Source organism: Humulus lupulus, chromosome 5 (assembly GCF_963169125.1).
Source record: "Humulus lupulus chromosome 5, drHumLupu1.1, whole genome shotgun sequence".
Classification (NCBI taxonomy): Eukaryota; Viridiplantae; Streptophyta; class Magnoliopsida; order Rosales; family Cannabaceae; genus Humulus; species Humulus lupulus.
This window is the reverse complement of record NC_084797.1, coordinates 57,634,571-57,653,196: the sequence shown is the minus strand read 5'-3', so window position 1 is coordinate 57,653,196 and position 18,626 is coordinate 57,634,571. Positions and strand designations below refer to the sequence as shown.

The 18,626-nt window shown below is 41.2% G+C and overlaps 1 protein-coding gene and 1 non-coding gene across 2 annotated transcripts; one reads left to right on the top strand and one right to left on the bottom strand.

Annotated features, from left to right (window-relative positions):
• Window positions 1–5,496: 5,496 nt before the first annotated feature.
• On the bottom strand, window positions 5,497–5,602 carry LOC133780793 (small nucleolar RNA R71). Its single transcript, XR_009869610.1, has one exon. It is a non-coding gene; the product is annotated as a small nucleolar RNA R71 (small nucleolar RNA).
• A 1,153-nt stretch (window positions 5,603–6,755) lies between these two features.
• On the top strand, window positions 6,756–7,154 carry LOC133779162 (uncharacterized). The gene has a single exon (XM_062219154.1). It carries the CDS (start codon window positions 6,756–6,758, stop codon window positions 7,152–7,154), a length of 399 nt encoding a protein of 132 aa, XP_062075138.1.
• Window positions 7,155–18,626: the final 11,472 nt, after the last annotated feature.

The window sequence follows — 18,626 nt, the reverse complement described above, 5'->3', positions numbered from 1 at the left end:
AACCAGCGTAGGCCTCCCCCTAACGCTCGGGATGTTCTAGCCCAAGGAGGAAATAGTCGGTCCCACCATAGTTAGTCAAGGTTCAGAGATGGCCACAGCTACAATGAGGCTGACTCAGGCAGAGGGAACGCTGGTCGGAGAAACAAGGATAGAGGTGGAGGCAGAAGCCCCCCACCTAGAGAAGACCGACAAGCAGGACATAATGCTGGGGGGCAGCCCAGACAAAACAACGTCTTTAGCCGGTTCAGAGCCAGCGAGCAACGACGAAGAGATGCTGACCTGAGGGTTGTACTCAATGACTGCCGAGAAAGGCACGATGAATACATCCCCCCAGCGCCAGAGGCCCCAGCAATTCCTGAAACTGTTCAGGCTCAAATCGATGCCCTGAACCAAGCTGTACAACAGCTGGTTGGGGGGCGGGCATCTAATATCGAGCATGATCGGAGGAGAGGCACCCATTTCGTACAAAGGATTGTTGTGGCAGAAACCCCCAGCAAGTTCAAGATGCCGACCCCGCCAAACTTTGACAGGTATGGAGACCCGGTATCTCATGTAAACAAATTTGAGATACAAATGGACATTCAGAAAAACTTTGAAGATGCTTGCTGCAGGATCTTCCCAGCAACCCTTTCTGATGCCGCTCAGGAGTGGTTCTTTAAGTTCCCTCCTGCAAGTATAGTATCCTGGGAAATGTTCGTGAAGGAGTTTTATGGAAAGTTCTATGCGGGTCGAGTGCACCCCACCGAGGCAAATCAACTGGTCGAGATACGCCAGAAAGAAGGGGATCCTTTGAAGGAGTATGTTCAGCGCTTCATGTGAGCCGCAGCAGGAGCCAAGACTATGGGTGATGAAGGCAAGATGATGGCCCTAACCGCTGCGGTTAGGTGCCATTCTCCTCTCTGGAGTAACCTCAGGAAGCATGGAGTTAACACTACCCAGGAGTTTTTAGATCGAGCTAATCAGTACATCAAGCTTGAGGACGTGATTTCCAACGAAGGAAAATCACCTGCAAAGCACAAGGGGTCCAAGGAAGAACCCGCCAAAGCCGCCAACGGGTCTAAGCCCAATAGCAACGACAAATCCAACGGGAATGGCAGCGGTAAAAATGGTGGAAAGCGGGCGAATGGGAAACCCTCGACCTCCGAGAGTAAGCGCCCCAAAAGTAATCGGTATGAACCGAAATTCACTAATTACACCACCCTCATCGAAAGCCAAGCCGAGGTTTTCCAAGCGACCAGCTCAAGCATGCCCTATAGACGACCAGCACCTATGAGAAAAGATATCTCCAAGAGAGATTCGACAAAGTTCTATCGATATCATAACGACTACGGGCACGACACCAATGAGTGTAACCAGCTAAAGGACGAGATTGAGTTCCTGATAAGACAGGGACACTTAAGACGATATGTACGAGCCGCGGGAGGTTCTCAGTGAGAAGCTCAAGGTGGCAACGAGTCGGCGCCTGCACGCCAGTGCTCACCACCTTTACAGCCAACTCCCATGGCAGGTACCCTACTCACCATCTGCGGAGGCCCACATCTTGCAAGAGATAGTGGAAGAGCAAGGGAACGATACGCTCGAACCCTACGCCACAACCAAGACATCAAGATGATGAGTGTCGAGGATCGTGCACCCAAAAAGGCTCGAACAGAGGAGGAACCGATCACCTTCTCTGACGACGACGCCCAGCATGTGCGATTCCCACACTCCGATCCGCTGGTCGTGGATGTCCAAATCGCAAATATGATGGTGAAGAGGGTGTTGGTCGATACAGGAAGTTCGGTCAACATCCTATATAAGTCCTCACTGGAAAGGATGAAATTATCCATCAAGGACCTAGAGCCATGCAACCAAACCATTTATGGTTTTTCCGGAGAAGGGCTCGCCCCAGTAGGGTCGATTAGACTCCCAATCATAGCAGGTACTGCGCCTGCTAACAGGACATTACTCACTACTTTTATAGTAGTTGATTGTCCTTCATCGTATAATGCTGTGATAGGGAGACCAATTCTGGTTGACCTTCGAGCCGTTACTTCTGTATGGCACCTCGCCATGAAATTCCCAATAGAAGCAGGAGTAGGATGTGTGCTGGGAAACCAGTGGGAGGCGAGAGAATGTTCCAACACCTCGATCACCAAGGAAAAAAAGGGTGTGTCGAGAGATGCCGCCGAAAAAGAGTTGCAAATGGCATCTGATGTTCAAGCACGCTCAGGTGATAATCTCACCAAATAGGGCATTGCCCAAAGTGAGGACAGAGACTTAGATCCTTGCTTTGGGGATATTGAAGAAGAAGTAGGCCCCATCGAGGACCTTGAAGAAGTCTAACTCGATGAGGGAAATCCGACCAAAGTTGTGAAAGTTGGTAAAAACTTAGAGACAACAACAAAACAAGCACTGGTGGAGTTCTTAAAAAGGAACCATGATGTCTTTTCCTGGTCGCATAAAGACATGGTTGGGATAGATCCTGCAGTCATTAGCCATGTTCTGAGCATTGACAAAAGATTTCCACCTGTGCAGCAGAAAAGAAGGCTGCTCAACAAAGACCGATCAAAAGCTTTGAAGGAAGAAGTCGAGAGGCTGAAGGAGAATGGGTTCATCAGGGTGGCGTTTTATCCATCGTGGGTCTCCAATCCCGTACTCGTGCTTAAGCCGAATAGCAAGTGGCGTACGTGCGTGGATTTTACAGACCTCAATAAAGCCTGCCCCAAAGATTATTTCCCACTCCCGAGGATCGACTAGCTGGTCGATGCCATTGTAGGACATGAGATCCTCTCATTCATGGATGCATACTCTGGGTATAATTATATTAGTATGCATCCCTCTGATGAGGATCACACTAGCTTTCGAACTGATACAGGGCTCTACTGTTACAAGGTGATGCCCTTTGGTTTGAAAAACGCTGGTGTGACTTACCAGAGACTCGTCAACCACATGTTTAAGGAGCTAATCGGGGAAAACATGGAGGTTTACGTCGATGACATGCTGGTTAAGTTGAAGAAGGCAGAAGGATATAAGGGATTTGTAGGAATGCTTCAACGTCCTTAATAAATATATGATGAAGCTGAATCCCCTTAAATGTTTCTTCAGAGTTGGATCAGGGAAGTTCTTGGGATTCATAGTTAACTAAAGAGGATTGAAGCTAATCCCGAGAAGATAAAAGCCCTGATCGAGATGAAGTCTCCAGTAAAGATTAAGGATGTCCAATGTCTAACTGGGAGAATTGTCGCTCTTAGTTGATTTATTTTAAAATCCACGGACAAGTGTGTCCCATTTTTCAATCTACTCAAAGGCAACAAGAAATTTGAATGGACAGATGAATGCGAACAGGCCTTTTGATAACTCTATGGTATAGAGTTATTTTATTAACTTTAAACTTGATTTTTCTTGAAAAGAGTAATGAATGTGATGTTGTTTGTAAGTTTGATTAGTTTTTATCTTTCTTTTCTAGTTAGTGTACTAATTTAGGAGTCTTTTAAGTTGTTAGTGTTAAATGTAATTAATTAATTAATTCTGTTTGTTTTGTTGTTTAGGAAAGGAATTTTTGAAGTGCCAAGGGAAAGAAAGGAATTCGAGGCCAAAGTGACACTAAAGCTGGAAATGCTTCTGTTTTGCTGGAGAACAAAATGCTATAGCATTTCTAGGTACAAGGAAATGACGTGGAAAAATACCAGCAGGAATTTCTGCATCTAATTCAGCGCCTATGTGGCAATCACTTAAAATTATGTCAGCTGGCTGATGTGGATTGGACTAGTGGACCAAAGAGAAGAAAGTGGGCTTTCTAATTAGGGTAAATGAAAAATTGTACCCTAGAGAGAAGGAGGAAGTACAGCCGAATAGAGAAGAGAGAAAGGACATCAACTCAGCTGGAGAAGGAAAAAAAAAGGAATATTACAGAGAGATATACACAGAAGAACCAAGTATTCAAAAGAGGATATCCACGAGAATAGAAGGAGGAGGACGATAGCATACTTTGATTCTACTTCTTCTCTTTCTTCTATCTTTCCCTTTTCTGTAGTATATACTCTTAATTCTACATTTTGTGAAACTGAAGTATTAGTTATGGACGAACAAACTCTGTTGTTGATTGTAATCACTGGTTTGAACATGAGCTAAATCTTTTGAGACTTGGATGGCTATGAACCCCTATGCTTGTGATTGATTAATGTGAATGCATGAGTTTAGCAATTTTGCCTTTGTTCATTCAAGTGAGCTTACTGTTATTTAATTGTTATTAATTGGCCATGAGTAATAATTTTCTAAGCTAGATTTGGTTCTGGAAAGGCTAAATCTAGTGGATATAACTTGGATGATGCAAGAGAATTTCCATGTTTAGGTTGTTCTTAGTAAGTAAGATAGGAATATTTTACTACCTTGCATAACTTCAGAATTGGTGTTTAATTGTTGTTCTGCAACTTGATTAAATATAGGAATATATTCAATTAAGTAGTAGAACTTAATCAGTGAGTTTTGGAAGAACCTCACGAGCATATCTAGAATTCTGTTACTCTGTGCAACTTTGCTGAACGAAATGCTGTAACAACTGGGCAGATTAGACATAGGGGGGATTTAGCTATTCAAGTCTATCATTCCATAGATACTTTTTCTTGCAATTATTTTTCCAGTAATTGTAACCACATTTTAAGCAGGTTTTATTTACAGTCATTTAAATTTAGATTCATTACCCAATCATTCCCATATTTTCCATTTATTTTAAGTTGTTAATTAGTTGGTTTTACATTGAATTTTGTTTGCAATCCCTGTGGAGACGATCTTACTTATCATTATATTACTTGTGTGACTGCGTATACTAATTTTCACAACAAGTTTTTGGCGCCGTTGCCGGGGATTGAAATTAAACTTGTGTATTATCAACTATTTTGCAATTTATTTCTGTTTGTTTGGTTCTAATTCTCCTTGTTTGGGCTGTGTGTTTTTCAGGATTAATCTAGTGCATGAACGAACAAGAAGAATTTGAACTTTCTCCTCTTGACTCCGAAATTGAACGCACTTTTAGACAAAGGAGAAAGGCACAAAAGGCTAAAAGCCGCTGCAACATGGCTGAAAATGTTGGCGAAGCAGGGGGTGCACATAACATGGCTAATCCTATTGCCTTGGCGGATGATAGAGCCAGAGCAATAAGGGAATACGCTGCCCCTATGTTCAACGAGCTCAATCCGGGCATTGTGAGGCCCGAAATTCAAGCACCTCAGTTTGAGCTCAAACCTGTCATGTTCCAAATGCTCCAAACAGTTGGTCAATTTAGTGGGTTGCCAACGGAAGATCCTCATCTCCATCTTCGCTCATTTTTGGAGGTGAGTGATTCTTTCAAGCTACAAGGAGTAAGTGAAGAGGGGCTAAGATTGAAGTTGTTCCCGTTCTCTTTAAGGGATCGAGCTAGATCATGGCTCAACACCCTTCCTCCCGATTCGGTGACAAATTGGAACGACTTGGCTGAAAAATTCTTAAGGAAGTACTTCCCTCCCACTAGAAATGCAAAGTTTCAAAGTGAGATTATGTCTTTTCAGCAATTGGAAGATGAGTCCACTAGTGAAGCTTGGGACAGATTCAAGGAGCTGTTGAGAAAGTGTCCGCACTATGGTATCCCTCATTGCATACAAATGGAGACATTTTACAATGGTCTCAATGCAGCCTCTCGGATGGTATTGGATGCTTCAGCCAATGGAGCCATTCTTTCCATGTCTTACAATGAAGCATTCTAGATTTTGGAAAGGAATGCAAGAAATAACTATCAATGGTCAACCACTAGAGCCCCTACAAGTCGAAAGGTGGCGGGAGTTCTTGAAGTTAATGCGTTAACCGCTCTAACCGCTCAAATGGCCTCAATGACCAACATTCTAAAGAACATGAGTTTGGGAGGGAACATACAGCCAGCCGCTGCCATTCAAAGTGTAGAAATCTCATGTGTTTATTGTGGAGACGGACATACTTTTGAGAATTGCCCTTCGAATCCAGCCTCGGTTTGCTATGTGGGTAATCAAAATTTCAACCGCAACAACAACCCATATTCAAACTCTTACAATCCAGCTTGGAGACATCATCCAAACCTGTCATGGGGGGGTCAAGGAGCAAGTTCAAGTGGAGCGCCAGTTCAAGGGAAGTAGTCAATTCCACCAGGGTTTCCTCAACAACCAAGAGTTCAACAACCTCACCAACCTCAAGGCTCTCAATCAAGTTCTTTGGAAAGTTTAATGAGAGATTATATGGCCAAGAATAATGCTGTAATTCAGAGTCAAGCAGCCTCTCTCCAGAATCTTGAAATTCAATTGGGGCATTTGGCGAATGATTTGAAAAATAGGCCCCAAGGTTCCTTGCCTAGTGATACCGAGAATCCAAGGAGGGATGGCAAAGAATAATGCAAGGCAATCAATCTACGGAGTGGGAAAAATCTGGAAGTGAATGAGGAGAAAACAAAGGGCAGCAAGGAGCCCACTTCAATCCAAACCGAGGGGGAGGCGAGTAAAAAACCAGCAAGTGCAGCTGCTGAATTCTCCCCAGTTGATACAGCATTGGGTCAGCATTCTATTGCAGAAAAGACTTTACACAAGCCACCTCCGCCATTTCCTCAATGATTCAAAAAACAGCAGCAAGATGGCCAATTCAGGAAGTTTCTGGATGTTTTGAAGCAGCTCCATATCAAAATTCCCTTGGTGGAAGCTTTGGAGCAAATGCCAAATTATGTAAAGTTTTTGAAGGACATTTTGACTAAGAAAAGGAGACTTGGTGAGTTTGAAACGATGGCCTTGATGGAAGGATGTAGTGCTATGTTGAAAAGTAAAATTCCCCCTAAATTAAAAGATCCAGGCAGCTTTACAATTCCATGCTCCATTGGTGGGAGAGATGTGGGAAGAGCTTTATGTGATTTGGGTGCTAGTATTAATCTAATGCCCATGTCGATTTTCAAGAAATTGGGCATTGGAGAAGCTAGGCCAACCACTGTTACCTTGGAATTGGCGGACCGGTCGATGGCTCATCCGAAAGGAAAAATTGAAGATGTACTAGTGCAAGTTGACAAGTTCATATTTCCGGCTGATTTCATTATTCTTGATTATGAAGTAGATAGAGATGTACCAATCATATTGGGGAGACCATTTCTTTCTACCAGGAGGACTTTGATTGATGTACAAAATGGATAACTTACCATGAGGGTGAATGATCAACAAGTGACCTTTAGTGTTTTTAAAGCCATGAAGTTTCCGGATGACATCGAAGAATGCTCTAGATTGAGTGTAATCGAGTCACTTGTGGCTGAAACTTTTCATAAGGAAACTTGCAAGGCTGAATTGGGGGCGAATATCTTTGAAGATGATGAAGAGTTTAGCAAAGAGGAGGAGTCCCAAGTCACATGGATAGAATCCAGCAAGCCAGCTATCAAATTCAGCAAGCCTTTTGAGTCTCTAAACCTGTTGGAAGGGAATTTTAAGCCTCCAAAGCCTTCTATTCAAGAACCACCAAAGCTAGAGTTGAAACCTTTGCCAAGCCACTTAAAATATGCCTACTTGGGGGATAATGAAATGCTGCCTGTGATTATTTCAGCGTTGTTGGGAGCTGAAGCTGAAAGTTTATTGCTAGAGGTGTTGATGAAGCATAAGAGGGCAATTGGCTGGACTATGGCAGACATAAAAGGTCTTAGCTCGACATTTTGTATGCACAAAATACTGCTGGAAGCTGGCTGTAGTAACTCTATTGAGCTGCAACAAAGGTTTAATCCCATCATGAAGGAAGTGGTTCGAAAAGAAGTGATCAAGTGGCTCGATTATGGCATTGTGTGCCCGATTTCAGATAGCTCATGGGTCAGCCTGGTTCAATGTGTCCCTAAAAAGGGAGGAGTTACAGTGGTGACTAATGACAACAATGAATTGATTCCCACAAGAACGGTGACTGGTTGGCGAGTTTGCATGGACTATAGGAAGCTGAATAATGCCACTCGGAAGGACCATTTTCCGCTGCCATTTATTGACCAAATGCTTGATCGGTTGGCGGGAAAAGAGTTTTATTGTTTTCTTGATGGATACTCAGGTTATAACCAAATCTCTATTGCTCCGGAAGACCAAGAAAAGACAACATTCACTTGTCCCTACGGTACCTTTGCCTTTCGAAGGATGCCGTTTGGATTATGCAATGCTCCCGCCACGTTCCAAAGGTGTATGATGGCGATTTTTTCAGATATGGCAGAAAACATTCTTGAGATCTTCATGGATGACTTCTCGGTATTTGGGGAGTCTTTTAACAATTGTTTAGCTAATTTGGAGAAGGTGTTGACAAGATGTGAGGAGACCAACTTGGTGTTAAATTGGGAGAAATGCCATTTTATGGTGAAAGAGGGCATTGTTTTGGGCCATAAAGTCTCTCATAAGGGCATCGAGGTAGATAAGGAAAAGTTGGAAGTGATTGAGAAATTGCCACCACCCACCACTGTCAAAGGCATTAAAATTTTCTTGGGGCATGCGGGGTTCTATAGAAGGTTCATTAAGGACTTTTCGAAGATCTCAAAACCTCTTTGTTCATTGCTGGAGGAAAACCGACAGTTTGAATTCACCAAAGAATGTCATGATGCATTTTTGACTTTGAAGAAGGCTTTAGTTACTGCTCCAGTCATTGTTGCTCCGGATTGGTCTTTGCCCTTTGAATTAATGTGTGATGTTAGTGACTTCGCCATTGGTGCAGTACTTGGGCAGCGAAGAGAGAAGATTTTTCACTCCATTTATTATGCAAGCAAGACACTAGTTGATGCTCAAATCAATTACTCAACTACTGAGAAAGAGTTGCTGGCTGTGGTGTTTGCCTTTGACAAATTCAGGTCTTATCTTGTGGGAACAAAGGTGATTGTTTACACCGATCATTCAGCAATCAAGTATCTAATTGCCAAGAAAAATGCCAAGCCGAGACTTATTCGTTGGGTTCTTCTTCTTCAAGAATTTAACTTAGAAATTTGAGATAGAAGAGGAACGGAGAACCAAGTGGTTGATCACTTATCTCGGCTTGAAGCAGGCTGTAACAAGCAAGATGAAGTGCAAATTCAAGAGAGTTTTCCTGACGAACAGCTGCTGGTTGTAACTCAAGATACCACTCCATGGTATGCTGATTTTGTTAATTACTTGGTGAGCGGATTGGAGCCTCCTGATTTGAATAGGCAGCAACTTAAAAAGTTCTTCCATGATGTGAGATTCTACTATTGGGATGAGCCTTACTTGTATAGGCAGTGTGCGGATCCAATCATGCGGCGTTGTGTGCCGGAAGAAGAAGTTTCAAGCATTCTAGAACACTGTCATTCATCTCCCTATGGTGGGCATTTTGGTGGACAAAGAACAGCTGCTAAAGTTTTTCAATCGGGGTACTATTGGCCTACCATTTTCAAGGATGCTCGTGACTTTGCAAAGAGATGTGATCGCTGCCAAAGAGTTGGCAATATTTCAGCAAGGAATGAAATGCCTTTGAGTTGCATTCTTGAGGTGGAACTCTTTGATGTTTGGGGAATCGACTTCATGGGACCATTCCCACCATCTTTTGGCAATCTATACATTTTGTTGGTGGTAGATTATGTCTCGAAATGGGTCGAAGCAGTAGCAAGTCCCACAAATGAATCCAAGGTGGTTATGAAGTTTCTCCAAAAGCAAGTGTTTACTCATTTTGGAACCCCTCGAGCATTGATAAGCGATGAAGGTACCCACTTTGTAAACAAGATCTTAGCAGCCTTGTTGGCCAAATACAATGTGAAACACAAGATTGCTACTGCTTACCATCCTCAAACCAACAGTCAAGTCGAGCTCTCTAACCGAGAGATCAAAGGTGTTCTCGAATAGGTTGTCAATCCTAGTCACAAGAATTGGTCTCAAAGGTTAGATGACTCTCTTTGGGCTTACCGTACAGCTTATAAAACACCTCTAGGCATGTCCCCGTATCGGTTGGTTTATGGGAAAGCTTGTCACTTGCCGGTAGAGCTGGAACATCGAGCATTTTGGGCCATCAAGAAGCTTAATTTTGATCTCCATGCTGCTGGAGAAGCTCGAATGTTGCAGCTGAATGAGCTTGAAGAAATGAGACTGTTTTCTTATGAAAATGCCAAGTTGTACAAGGACCAAACCAAGAGATGGCATGACAAGAGAATTCAACATTGAGTGTTTGAGGAGGGACAGCAAGTTTTGCTTTTCAACTCGCGGCTGAAGTTGTTTCCCGGAAAGCTTAAGTCTCGATGGTCGGGACCATTCACCATTGTCAAAGTGTACCCTCACGAAGCTGTAGATGTAAAAGAAGATCAGTCCGATAGGGTATTTAAAGTGAGTGGGCAGCGACTGAAACACTACTTTGGAGGGGAGGTCGACAGAGCAAAGACCTCCGTCACCTTGAAAGATGCTTGAAGAACGACTATGGGTTGCCATGTATTCAATATATCACACTTGGGCAACCCAGGAGTGGAAGAACCAGATTGTAATTATGTAAATATATTATATGTAATTAAGTTTGGGGTGTACCACCCCTTGTAAGAAGAAAAAGAAAAAAAAAATATATAAATAAAAATAATATATATATAATTACATATACATAAACTTGTGTTTTCTTGGTGTTACTAAGTGTGTGTGTTAGTGGTTGTGATGATTTTATGCAGGTGCAAGACAGGAAGCTGTAATATGGGAAGCTGGACAAGCTTGGTTAAAAGATAGAGAATTTTCAAAAAGCTAGAAAGTCCCAGGTGTTATAGCATTGCCTCAGCATTTTGGAACAGGGACGCAGGAGAACACAATGTTGTGCTATAAGCATTGCTATATCAACTGGGAGCATTTTCTTCTGAGAAATTTTGAGGCCCTTTAAAAAAAAAAGGGGGGGGGGGGGGGGGAAGAGCTGAAATAGAAATATTTTACCTAATAAATTAAATAACCCCAAAATTATAACCCATAACCCATTCCTATCACCCAACCCCAGCCACGATTCTTCTCATCCACCCCTCCCATTTCTGTCCCACACAGTACCTCTCCCAACCCCATCGTCCGCCGCTGTCAGACCCCACCGCCCAGGTGTGCGACCCATCCGTTAGTCCTCTGCCCCGCACCCGACAGCGCCCACACCAGCCACGGACCCATTCACCCAGCCGCGACCCACGCCCTTCGCACAGCCGCACCTCTGCCATCTCCATCTCACGAATCCAGCCTCCGAAACAACCAAGAATCCGCATCTCTACCTCACCACTCCGAAGCACTCACGGACCCATTCATCCAGCCACCGACCCCACAACCATACGTCCCCAACAACCCGACAGCCACCACGCACCAACCGCGACCCAAACCAGACCGAGGCTCATCATCACTGCCACCATTTGTGACTCCTTCAAGCTTCTCTCTGGTTTGTTAGCTTATCTCCTACCTCATGATTATACCATTGTTGTGATTGATTCTTGCTGAGTCTGGGAAGAAGAATTGAATTTTCTGTGCTGGTGTGGGTTTGGTGTGATATTGAGTAAATTCGTGGCTGAAGACTGTTGTGAGTCAAAGTGAAAATGCCTAAGGTCAAACAATGTGCTCAAAAATCAAAGAGAAATAATTTTGTTGAGGTGCAGAAATTTGCATCAAAGGCAGCGGAGGAGAAATACAACGATTCCATTCGCCACAAGGATTTCTATATTGAAAGGGGCATGTTGGCTAAGGAAGACGATTTTGGAGATATGCCACAGTGGTTGATAGATAATATCACAGAGAGGAAATGGGAAAACTTGTGCTTAGTGCCTGAACCAGCAATACCAGAATTGGTCAAGGAGTTCTACTCTAACTTCTTGGTCGATAAATGGCCAATTGAACTGATTGTTTAAGAAACTGTAGTGCCCTTTTCTGCTAAGGTCATCAACGATCTCTTTCTGCTGAAGCATGTGCCTTGTCAGTTCTCCAAAGATTGAGAAACGCTCACTGATGAGCTAATGCAGGATATCATACCCGAACTGGAAAAGCCCGATGCTGAATGGGATATTGACTAAAACGGGACGTTTCATTTCAAACAGACCGATCTGCAGCACGACATTAAATGCTTGTATAGTTTCGTCCAAGCCAGCTTACTACCCACATCACATGATTCAACTGTCAGCCGGGAAAGGATGTGGATGCTGTACTGCATTGTCAAGGGCATGAAAGTTGATGTTGGCAGTGTGTTGGCCAAGGAAATCTGTGATTGCGCATTTCGAGCTAAAGGAAAACTTTTCCTTCCTTCTACAATCACAGCCATTTGTTGAGATGCTGGTGTACATATTTGGCCTGAAGAGGGCACAATTCCACATAAGGGTCTCGTTAGCTTCGGTCCCGCTTGTGCTCCAAAAAGTACTACCGCATCCTCCTCCACTTCCAGTGATCCGATAATGGAGAAATTAGCCAAGCAAGAGGAGATGCAAAACCTGATGCACATGAGGCAAACACAAATTTGTGAGCGTCTCCACGCTCATTGGAGTTATGAGTAGCAGCGGAATGAAGTAATGAAGCGTGCTCTGCAAAAGAACCTGCCCAAATCTAGTCCGCAATTCCCAGCTTTCCTGGAGCACATTTTGGAGCCTTGGAATGGCGTTGTTGAAGAAGAAGAGGATTCCCATGGCGAGGAGTCCGAGTAAAGAGAGGGTTTTCTTTCCTTAGTTTATTTTATTTTATTTTAAGTTGTCTGTTTGTGTTTTGTTTAATTCCGTTTTTGTTCAATTCGTGCTTAAGTCATGTTATTTAGTAGTTGTTGCTGTGTTTATGTTAGTCCTGGTAATTGAGAGGTACTTTTTGTTTTGTTTAGTTTAGCGTCGCGCTCGATGATGAAAAGTCCACTTCCCTCCACTTGTGATATGCCTTGTGTCTGTGTGTTGAATATGCTTGTTTAGGTGCTATTGCTGTCCAAATGCCTATCCTAGTCGTGATTCTTTCAACACCTGTGTGCTTGTGTTATCCCACTGTGCTTTGAGTTTCTAGAATAACAAACACCTTGAGAAAGTTTAAGCTTCTAGAATTGGTTAGTGTAATCCTTGAGGCGAAATCCTAGCTAGCTTTACAACTTAGAAATGATCTAGGCCATCCTTGGACGATTGAGCCTTTCAAGCTATCCCATTGAATATTAATTTCCCTTAGTCACCCTTATTTGAGCCGATTTGCCTATTCCTTCTTAACACCTATCACTTATTACACCCCCCCATGCCATGAGTTTTATTTTTATCCTTCAGTAACCGAACCTAGCCTCTGCAATTTATCAAGGACAAGTCTATATGTTTGGTTAGGTGAGTGGGTTAGCCTTTGGCAATGTGGTGAGCTATTCCTAGTTTTAATTGTATAACCACATTGGGGACAATGGTGGGATTTAAGTTTGGGGTGTGTGGGAATGAGCTCACATAAAAATATTCATATTTCTCTTGCTATATATATATATCTCTTTACTGTTACAATGTTATTTTGAGAAAAAAAAACAGCAAAAAGAAAAAAAAAAAAAAAGGGAGAGAAAGAGGCAGTTTTGAAACTAAGTTTGGGGTATACAACCCCCTATCCAAGAAAATGTTGGAGGCTTCTCTCTATTGTTCTAGTTGAATTTGGAAATAAAAATAGCAAGAGAATTAGAGCTAAATCAAATTTTGGGTGAGAGCTTGAGAGAGAAAGAAAGGTCCTTGATAAGTGAGGTGGTTAGGTTATAAGCCATAGAGATACTACCTTTTATCCTACCCTAACCTTAGCCTCACATTACAAGCCTAGTAAAGTCCTTTTGATCTAGGGTGTAAAGCTAGACTACATTAGTGGAGAGAGTTGCACTAATTCAACTTATGGAAGCAAACTTTTTAAACTTGAGGATCAAGGGTAGTTATTATAGGAATTCAAGGTGTTGGTGGGAAGCATTTGCACACTCTAGTGATTGAGTTACTCTTGGGAGGCATTAGTGATATCAATAGCATTCAAAACGTGATTGAGACACATAGGTTCAAGGCATATTCCCTACCATCATTTCACTCCATTCCAAATATTTCTGAGAGCATTTTCTTCGCTAAACTATTTCTGAATAAACAGTACCCTCTCGGTTACAAGTCTCTGTTTTGTTGCTATCTTGGTTGTTTTTATTGTTTATTTTGTTTCTGTTTTTCATTACTCGAGGACGAGCAATACTCTAAGTTTGGGGTGTGATAACTCTATGGTATAGAGTTATTTTATTAACTTTAAACTTGATTTTTCGTGAAAAGAGTAATGAATGTGATGTTGTTTGTAAGTTTGATTAGTTTTTATCTTTCTTTTCTAGTTAGTGTACTAATTTAGGAGTCTTTTAAGTTGTTAGTGTTAAATGTAATTAATTAATTAATTCTGTTTGTTTTGTTGTTTAGGAAAGGAATTTTTGAAGTGCCAAGGGAAAAAAAGGGATTCGAGGCCAAAGTGAACACTATAGCTGGAAATGCTTCTGTTTTGTTGGAGAACAAAATGCTATAGCATTTCTAGGTACGAGGAAATGACGTGGAAAAAATACCAACAGGAATTTCTGCATCTAATTCAGCGCCTATGTGGCAATCACTTAAAATTATGTCAACTGGCTGATGTGGATTGGACTAGTGGACCAAAGAGAAGAAAGTGGGCTTTCTAATTAGGGTAAATGAAAAATTGTACCCTAGAGAGAAGGAGGAAGTACAGCCGAATAGAGAAGAGAGAAAGGACATCAACTCAGCTGGAGAAGGAAAAAAAAAGGAATATTACAGAGAGATATACACAGAAGAACCAAGTATTCAAAAGAGGATATCCACGAGAATAGAAGGAGGAGGACGATAGCATACTTTGATTCTACTTCTTCTCTTTCTTCTATCTTTCCCTTTTCTGTAGTATATACTCTTAATTCTACATTTTGTGAAACTGAAGTATTAGTTATGGACGAACAAACTCTGTTGTTGATTGTAATCACTGGTTTGAACATGAGCTAAATCTTTTGAGACTTGGATGGCTATGAACCCCTATGCTTGTGATTGATTAATGTGAATGCATGAGTTTAGCAATTTTGCCTTTGTTCATTCAAGTGAGCTTACTGTTATTTAATTGTTATTAATTGGCCATGAGTAATAATTTTCTAAGCTAGATTTGGTTCTGGAAAGGCTAAATCTAGTGGATATAACTTGGATGATGCAAGAGAATTTCCATGTTTAGGTTGTTCTCAGTAAGTAAGATAGGAATATTTTACTACCTTGCTTAACTTGAGAATTGGTGTTTAATTGCTGTTCTGCAACCTGATTAAATATAGGAATATATTCAATTAAGTAGTAGAACTTAATCAGTGAGTTTTGGAAGAACCTCACGAGCATATCTAGAATTCTGTTACTCTGTGCAACTTTGCTGAACGAAATGCTGTAACAACTGGGCAGATTAGACATAGGTGGGATTTAGCTATTCAAGTCTATCATTCCATAGATACTTTTTCTTGCAATTATTTTTCCAGTAATTGTAGCCACATTTTAAGCAGGTTTTATTTACAGTCATTTAAATTTAGATTCATTACCCAATCATTCCCATATTTTCCATTTATTTTAAGTTGTTAATTAGTTGGTTTTACATTGAATTTTGTTTGCAATCCCTGTGGAGACGATCTTATTTATCATTATATTACTTGTGTGACTGCGTAAACTTGCGTATATTAATTTTCACAACACCTTTCAAGCACTAAAAGCGCATATGGCGCTGCCACCCATTCTGTCGAAGCCAGTCGATAAAGAGACTTTGTTCATCTACCTGGCAATCACAGATTACGCTGTTAGCGCTGTTCTGGTGAGAGAAGAAGAAGGTGTGCAGAAGGTTGTCTATTACGTAAGCAAAAGACTGATTGGAGCAGAATTGAGATATCCCCTCATTGAAAGGTTAGCCTACTACTTAGTATTGGCCTCTAGGAAGCTGCGGCCTTACTTCCAAGCCCATCCGATTACGGTATTGACCGACCAGCCTCTTCGGCAAGTTCTACAAAAGCCAGAGGCTGCTGGAAGATTACTAAAGTGGGCAGTCGACCTCGAGCAGTTCGACATATCTTACCTACCGCGAGCAGCAATAAAGGGACAAGCCTTAGTTGACTTCATCCCCGAGTGTACAGAGCCCGCGGGTGGCGAGCAGATCGAGGAGCCTAGCGAGCCTGAATGTCAAATCCAAGCACCCTCGTGGAAATTGTTCACCGACAGATCATCTAACGAATCCCACACAGGAGGAGGAGTGATATTGATAACGCCGGAAGGGCATCGATTTCACTTTGCAATAAGATTTGACTTCACTGCCTCTAACAATGAGGCTGAATATGAAGCACTGCTCGCTGGACTGCGGTTAGACAAGGACATGAACATAAAAGCACTTGACAATTATAGTATTTCTCAGCTAGTCGTGAATCAAATCTTGGGAGAATATCAAGCGCGAGGATCAAATATGGTCGCCTATCTGAACAAAGCGAAGGATCTGTTAGCCCAGTTCGGCAGATACACTCTCCAGCAAGTGCCTCGTGATCAGAATTCCAATGCAGATGCTTTGGCAAAGTTGGCACCACATCAATAATCCGAATCTAGATTATTTGTATCAACATGATACTCAACAAACCGTACTTACAACCCCAATTAAAGAATTCCATAACTTCAATTTGTTGTTGTTGACTATTTTTATTCATTCATGTGATCTTAATTCTCTCGTACTAATACAATATCACATCCTCAATAATGAATATGGAATTTTTCTGATATTTACAAAATTATTCAAACAATAATTTAATAATCTAAATATAACAATAATAAACCATTGTATTTATTTATTCATCAAAATAATAAATGTCTTTTACATGCTTTTAGGACATACTCTTAACAGGATGTTCCTCTGGCGTACCTCCATTCTCAGGCGCTGGAGGGTCTCTCCAAAAGGCTCCTAGTTGGTCTCCATCCAGGTGGATCTCAACATCCTAAGATTCTTGTAGGCATTTTGAATGCCTTGACATTTCTTCTAATCATAATTGATGGAAGGGCAGCAGCTTGATACTTTTTCTTCCCACAGACGGTGTCCAACTGTTAATAGTGAGAACTCGTTAGCGATATTAAGTTGGAAAACTCAAGGATATCTCTAAGAAAATGATGAACTTAGTAGGAACTTAGAGAAAACTCAAAGAAGAAGAGCTTTGAACAACAATGGAGAAAAAATGCTTGTATATTACTCAATAGCCTTAGCACATAGTGAATTTTCAAAACCCTTAGTTTGAGGGGTGGAGGTCTATTTATAGTTGGGCTCTAATGGCCCCGAATTCATTGTGGTCCCAGGGGACAATAACATAAGTAGGTACATTGTCAGGGTAGTGGTGTAGGATGTAGTTGTATCAGCTCTAGTACATGGTCAGGGGTGCTCAGGTATCGAATACGGATGTCAGGGTCACGCTGTTGGGAATAGTTCCCTTAAAGCAATTGTAGTTAAAAAATGTTTTAAATGAAATAAATAATTGAATTGAATTATTATGTATATATAGAATATGTCTGATATTATGTTGATAATATTAAGTAAATATCAGAAAATTCCAAAGTTTATCTATGTGGTCTTAATCTCATATTGGTATGAGAGGATCGAGATTAAGATAATAAACTTGATACAGTTCGCAGTAAAATAAAGTTATGGAATCTTTAGATTAATTACTGCCAGTAGGGTTCGCTAGTATTATGAATACAAATGACCTAGATTTGGGTCACTAGTGTAGTAGGACACTTTAGTGAAGGTGCTTTATATATAGTTATGTTGAAATTGACCATATGTGATTTGTTAATACTTGTTTAAATACTATTTCATAGTATTAATCAAACACGTCAAACAATGATCATATACACGATGATCTTAATCCGGAGGTTACTATGAACTCCTATATATGTCATCTGGTCCTTTGATTCATGCGTTAAGGTTTTTCAGAATGATCAGGCTAAGAACAATTATTATTAAAAGTTAAAACCTAAAACTTATTCTCTCTCCCACACGTTCTCTTCCTCTCTCCTCTCATCAACCTGACTTTAACTTTTCCTCTCTCATCCCATCAATATCCACATTATTCCCTATTAAAAATATTTTAAAAAATTAATAAATAAATTTAAAGATAGAAAGACAACCCTAAACCTAATTTCTCATTCAGTCTCCTAAAGGGTCACCTTCCTTTCTCTCTCAAACTACATCTCCTCTCTCCATCTCAATCGGTCTCAAATAAACCCCACACCTTTTCATCTCTCACAGAGGCGTTGGAGCATGAATTGGCGGTGGAGCATGCAACAAACGACAAAGAAAGTAGAGTAGGAGCTAGGGAAACAAGCTCACTGGAGGGGGGCTGTCGGAGCACGGTTCGAATGGAGGCATTGATTGCTATGGGAGAACAATTTATATTCTCTCTTTGAGTTTTGTTTCCACAGTAAGATAAAAAAATACTTCTTTTTCTTGTTTTTTATTTAGAAATAGAGCAATATAAAATTTTGTAAGAAAAATTTTGAGTTTTGAGTTTTGTTTCTGATTGTATGGATTTGAAATATTGCACTATTTTCTTCATTGTCATACAAGTTTGAAGCTTCATTTGGATTTTGGCTCCATTGTTTAAAAATATAATATATTTGGGTGGATTAGAGGATGATATTTGTTGCTATTTTCAAAGGTAAATCTTTC